Source organism: Morus notabilis, unplaced genomic scaffold (genome assembly GCF_000414095.1).
Source record: "Morus notabilis unplaced genomic scaffold, ASM41409v2 Scaffold1276, whole genome shotgun sequence".
NCBI lineage: Eukaryota > Viridiplantae > Streptophyta > Magnoliopsida > Rosales > Moraceae > Morus > Morus notabilis.
In genome coordinates this window covers 43,434-50,401 of record NW_010361531.1, presented here as the reverse complement: position 1 = coordinate 50,401, position 6,968 = coordinate 43,434, and the positions used below count along the sequence as shown (strand labels likewise).

The 6,968-nt window shown below is 35.3% G+C and overlaps 1 protein-coding gene across 1 annotated transcript; it reads right to left on the bottom strand.

Moving 5' to 3' along the window:
- Positions 1–347: 347 nt before the first annotated feature.
- LOC21394260 (21 kDa seed protein) lies at positions 348–1,317 on the bottom strand. The gene has a single exon (XM_010099920.2). It carries the CDS (start codon positions 1,244–1,246, stop codon positions 644–646), a length of 603 nt encoding a protein of 200 aa, XP_010098222.1. The 5' UTR covers positions 1,247–1,317; the 3' UTR covers positions 348–643.
- Between the last annotated feature and the right edge of the window lie 5,651 nt (positions 1,318–6,968).

The following is a 6,968-nucleotide window of genomic DNA, read 5'->3' as shown; positions in this document are numbered from 1 at the left end:
CTAAGGAGAAGGGGAGCTTAACACAAACAGCTTGTTCGTTATTGTATGAATAAGAAGAGCTATACATTAGGAGTACTAGTGGAGGGGATTTTAACGGCCAAAGATTCTTCTTTTATTTTTAGGGTTCTTTTTCATCTCTTTTACCGATCGAGTAACGTTGCCAATTGGAAAGAATTAACTAATTGTTCTTTAATAAATGCAACGTTTATGTTTATTGTAAAGGATTGTTTGTTAAAATCGATCATCCTACTTTTATATACTTTATGATTGTAACTTTCATTTCAGATGAGTAAAATTGCTATATGTATAAGAAATTAAAAGAAAATATGTGGACAAATGAGTGGGCCAACAATATTCAATCCACAAAGTGTAATAATATTTCAATGTCTATGATTATTAATTCAAGACGCTGTAGGTATAGCAAGACAGCAGTACGCATTTCTCTTAATGACAAAATAAACACTTGTAAGTTATAGAAACCTCTTATGAAACCAGACTGGTTGTGCTTGAATTATATTTTATTTCTGAAATAAGGCATTGCATCTCATCTATATAAGATCCATTTATTACTTATTATAGTCACAAAACCACTGCTATATATATATATATATATATATTTATATATAGACACACTAACCCTAACTTAAACTACTCTATCAAACACAAGTGGCAAAGCAGAGCCATCCAAAGCCGCCAACAACTGGCCGTTCTCAAACAAAGAACCAAGAGACCCACATATGAACTTACAAATGGGACAGACATCAGCCGGACACCAATCTATTATGTAGACACCATCCAACTCTCCAGACTTATTGATGAGAAAATAATTGGAGTATCTCAGGTCGTCTCCCGTGGCGATAAGTCGCCGTCCGTCGACCTTCCCGCTGTGGTCGACCTTCCACGTTGTCGACTGCTCGCAGGTTGTGGCGCCGGAGAACGCCACCTTGAAGCTGCTTAGCTCTCTCACCACGTTCTCTCCGTCGTCGAAAGGCGCAAACGTGACGGGAATCCCGTCTGCCGTGACGTTCCGTTGCCCAACGTAGAAAGGACACGAGCCGTTCCGGTCGATCAAGGTGAAAGGTCCGCCGTTGTCAGTGATCGCGGGCTTTATTATGTACTCCACGCCGCGTCGGAGGGGCTGTCCAGAACTGTCCAGCACAGCGGAATTCTGTGCTGAAGCGGCTGATATCGCCATGATGAGCCATACAAGGCTTAGCCTTCTGATCAAATTCTTGTTCAACTTCATTTTTTCTTGTGTACTAATATGAAGAACTTGAGAAACAATGTTGTAGCTTGTCGATTTTGATATTTGCGATGTTTGATATATGCTTCTGTACACTTAGATTAGATTTGGTAATATATATAGGATAGGTTAGGGTTGGATATAGATCGGTTTATTGGACGACACGTCGCAATGGTGAGAAAAAGTCAATTGGTGTTATCAATTAAATGATCTATTGAGTATCGTGAGGGTTTCAGATACGGACTTAATAACCAGCTATCGTAAGTACGCAAATGTAGAAGCAAAAGAGAATTTGGGAATAAAAAACTTTAGTCACTCCTTGGTCCTGAAAGTTTTGTCGCAGTCGTTAAAAGTTTTGCTGTTGGGTCTTCGGAGGAGACCAATATACATTAAAAGACAAAATAGTTAGTCTCCAATAAAAACATTAGTGAATTATTTTTTTTATTTTTTAGGATAATGTTTTTAACTTTTAAAGAGATTTTTCGCGTTTAATTCTATTTGGATTATTCTTTTATATAAACAAAATGCATTAAAATTCGGGATCAACACAACTATACACAAAATTGTCATTTACCCCACTTAATACAATCTCTAATGCAAATACTAATACTAATTATATATTTAACATCAAAAAGTATAATATGGTATGCTATTTTCATTTTTTTTTTCAATGCATAATGCTATTTAAAATGGTAAATTTATTTTTTCCCATAATTATTAAGGTTTGAAAGTTGCAAAAATAAACTTTTATTTTTAAAATAATTATAAAATACAAAAGCTGTAATGATTAGATGAAAAGTAAACATTTCAACTAATAACAATTAAATACAAAATTTCTCATATGTTATATTTGATGAGAAATTTACCATAAAGTATAGTATATAGAAAATTTGACACAACAAATATAATTGTATTGAAGAATGTTTTTTGCACTCAAATGTTAACTTTACAATTAGTACATTAATTATAGCATTGCATTCGTGATGCTCTAAATGAGATAAAGAGAAAATGAATAGTTTTCATTGATGGTGTAGTACAAGTCTGTGTCACAATTTTCAATTCTCAAGCAAAAACAAAAAGGAAATAGTTATTCTAGTGAACAATTCGCCTCATTGACGTCCGTCCAAAATCTTGAAAATATATCTTGCTCAGGTTCATTAATCTTTTCATGTTGCAGAACTAGGGCAGCAACAGAGCCTACAAAAAAAAAAAATACAAATTAACTAAACATCATTGAGAAAGAGAGAGAGAGACTAGGCCGTGCAAACAATCATTTGATCATATCGCTGTCATTTTGGGAGTATTAATTAGAGTTGTTGTTGCCGATGGTGACGATGCTGGGTTGTGAAATTATTGATCCAAGTATGGGCTTTCAGAAATTAGAAGAAGACGAATTTGCTACTTCAATTTGAAGAAAACACTCTGCCAGAGCCAGAAGAAAAAGGAAAACTAGGGCGGGGAGAAAGAGAAAGGGAAGAGGATAATTCAGTGAGGAGAGAGAGAGAGAGAGGTACATACCAAAATTAGAATACGTAGAAGAGAGTGCTGTGGAGAGATGGTGAGGGAAAGATTTAAGGGTATGTTTGTTTAACAACTAAGTTAAGAACTTGAGTTGTGTATTTGAGTGAAAAACGCTGTAGAAAAAATTTAATTTAAATTTTTATGAGAGAAAATACTGTAGTAATAAAACTTGAGTTGTGACTTAGTTATGAAAAAACAAGGCCAAAAAGCAGAGAAAAATGGGAGGAGAGAAGGCAAATTGTAAAATGAGTAGAGAGGAAATCATATAGATTAGAAGTGGGAAGTGGGAAAATAGATAGCGGGAAGTGAAGGAAGTGGAATTTTCTAGTAGGTGAGTTGTGAACACTTCAAATTTTGGAGGGAAATAAAAAAAAATATTCCGCCTCTGAGTGAAAAGTTTATGAAAAAATCTTCGTTATATCTCTTCTCAAATAAAAAAAATCGTGATTTTTTTTGTTGCCACATGAGTTGGCCTATTAATCCCCATGTTATCATCTTTTTAGCCACAATTCACATAACCATTATAACCACAAAATAAAATATTAAATTTCTAAATAAAAATAAATTATAAATATTAAATAATACATCAATAAATGTAGTTTATGATTAATATTACAATAACATATTAATTAATTGTTCATATACATTACAACAGCATATAGTTTATCATTTTTTCTCTTTCTATTATTTTCAACACATGTCCATTTAACATATAAACGGACAAAGTCTGAATCATCATCATTGAAAACATCAACCTCGTCAACAGGTGCCAAACCTCTACTCACCAATGTAATGTCGTTGCAATCATCATCATTCTCTTATCCATCACGAATAGCTCTTGGCTTCATGGGAACAACTAATGACAACTCTAAATCATATCGGCTGTATAGAAAACTTGTTTTGCTTGCGTCGCCAAAATGAAAGGATCATTCTTGTAGCCCATTCTTATAAAGTCAATCACTATAGCACCGTTACTATCGACGTTCAAATAATTATCGCCGACCCATTTACACATAAACAGTGCCACTCGTAATCCGCAATAGTCAAGTTTCCATATATCCTCCCCAAAACCGTAGTAGGTTATTGTTCCATATACGTGATTCTTGTCTTTTACAGACGAAATATGCACAGTATCGCCTCGGAGAGTAACACCACTATTTTGGACCGGGTGCTTCTCATCTCTCTCCTGAGTGTATAACGTCTAGCCATTTATTGAGTACGACATGTACTTCATTACCATCGACGAGGGTCCTCTAGCTAGCTTAAACAAGTCTTTTGACACTCCTTCATTTTCTAATTCGCGAACCTTGGAGCAAATGTGTGTCCTTATCCACTATCTAAATGTCCGGTTACATTCATCTTGCAACCACTTCTCATTTCTCCCTCTTTTTGGATTTACTGCCTTTGTTTGTTTTTTGTGGACCTCTATGTATTGTTCAACCTCACGAGCATTATGTAGCACGTAGAGACAAGCTTGTTCCCATGCTTCGTGAGGAACCGAGGAAGGAATACTGGAAGATTTACCTTTTGGCTCCATGTTTACCTTCTTTGGTAAACCAATTACTTCTGTGTTAGACAAGTACTCCGAGCAAAATTCTGTAGCTTCTTCAGCTATGTAACTTCCATGATGCAATCTTCCGGCCTATTTCAATTCTTAACATAACCTCTTAGAATCTTCATGTACCTTTCAAAAGGGTACTTCCACCTCAAGTATATTGGCCTACAGACTAAGTGTGCCGTTAGATGAATCATGATGTTGAAAAATAATGGTGAAAAATACTTCTCTAGCATGCACAAGGTCATCACCAACTTTGATTGTAGTGTATCCAACATCATTGGATCTACTACCTTGGAACATATGGAGTTGAAGAAGTATAAAAACTTAGTAAGTACAAATCTGACTTCCTTTGTTAGAATCCCACGCAAAGCAAGTGGCAACAGTTGTTGCATCAAAGTATGACAATCATGTGTCTTCATCCCAGTCAGCTTCAATTCTTTCACTGACACCAAGTTCTTAAAGTTTGATGAATATGTTGGTTTTCATACCTTTCTGGAACTTTGACAGAAGAAAGCCATTCACAGAATTTCTTCTTTTCTTGTCTCGATAATTTGTACATAGCCAAAGGTAAGTAAGTGTGGGAGCCCCTTTCCTCAGGAGCCAAGTCACCTCTAATGTTCAATTCCATGAGATCTAACCATGCATTGAGGCTACACTCTAGTTTTACCAGGGATGTCAAGTAGCGCGCCAACCATCGACTCACAAACATTCTTCTCAATATGATGACATCTAAGCAATGGCAAATTAACAATGAACTCCAATATGGAAGATCGAAAAAAATTGACTTTTTCTTCTAAGATCTGATCACCGGCTCATTTTTTGTTCTTTTTTTCTTCTTGAATACCACTTTTATGTTCTTGACCATCTCAAACACTTGTTTACCTGTCAAAGGTCTTGGAGATGGTCTTTCTTTTATTTTACTATTAAAAGCTTTTCTTTATTTGCGGTATCGATGATTCATAGGAAAGAATCTTCTATGGCCATCGTACACTGTCTTCTTTTCACGTTTCAACCAGATCGAAAATGTTTCTGTTATGCAAACAAAGCAACCTATGGAACTCTTAACCGAGTAGCCAGATAGGTTTCCATATGTAGGGAAGTCATTAATTGTTTACATCAACATTGCTCGAAGTACGAAGAAATCATCGCAGAAAACACAATCTCCTCAACTCGTCAATCAATGATGCCAAGTAGACATCAATGTCATTTCCCGGTTGATTAGGTCTAGAAATCAACAAGGTCAACATTAGGAACTTCCGTTTCATAGACAAGTCTGGGGAAGAATGTAGTTTACAAGGATGATAGTCCAAGTACTGTGCTTATTGTTAAATTACTATGCGGATTCATCCCATCAGCCGATAAGGCAAGGCTGACATTCCTAGGTTCGGTACTAAATTCAGGATTCTCTGCATCAAATGTCTTCTACTGTAGAGAATCACCAGGGTGTCATCGCATGCTATCGTCGACCCTCTTATCATAATGTTAAGATAAATTTTTAGCATGCTCCTGATTTTGATAAAATCACTCTAATCTTGGTTCAATCGGAATGTTTCTTACCTGCACATATTTTCTCACATTGGAAGGTTTCTTACCTTTCTTCCACCTAGACTCGTGACACACTGGACACTCATCCAAGTCTTCACACTCTTTCCGATATAGCACCCAATCATTTGAATGTGCATGTATTTTCTCATAATCCATCCCTATAGATCTCAATGTCTTCTTAGCCTCGTACATAGAACCCGGCACTTGATTATTATCCGGAAGTGAATTTCTTAGAAATTCTAAGAGTCTTGTGAAACTTGCATTTAACCACCCACTTGACGCTTTCAAGTTCCACAATCTAATTAATCCGGAAAATTTGGTATACTTCTTACACCCACTATACCATGGTGTCTCGGCATCATCCATCATCTAATTCTAAAATAACTCTAGTCGGTGCACAAATTCTTCCTCCATATCATAATCATATCAACTATGTTACTTCCATCATCTTCATGATCAATATCATCATCATTCTACTCAATTCCTCTAACCACCGAAGATGAACTTAGAATATCTTCACTGTGCCATATCCATGTTTGATAAGTCCGATCAATGCCATATCAAAACAAATGGAATCTAAGTCTTCTACTATTGTCACATTGCACACACCTAAAACGAATCATATTCCCTTTCATTGCATTCTTTGTAAAGGAAATAAATTCTTGAACCCCTTTCTCATATTCATTACTTAACCTATTTACAAACATCCATTTTCTATCCATTTCTATACAAAAAAACAATTCTCACTTACACAAACACATAAATTATAGTCCATTTCTATAACAAATCAAGACAAACAACAGAAACCCAACAACCATATTACTAAAAATCATAAAACCTAAACAAATTTCATCATCTACATATCAAATTCAAAACACACAACAAAACCCACCACCCATATTACTCTATATCTCAAAACCTAAACTAATTTCATCATTAACATTAACAAATTTTATCAAACAACAAACACCCAACATCTATAATACTAAAAACCATATTACTCAAAATCATAAAACCTAAACAAATTTCATCATCTACAAAACAAATTCCATCATCTACAAAACAAATTCAAGACAAACAATAAAAACCCAACGTTCATAT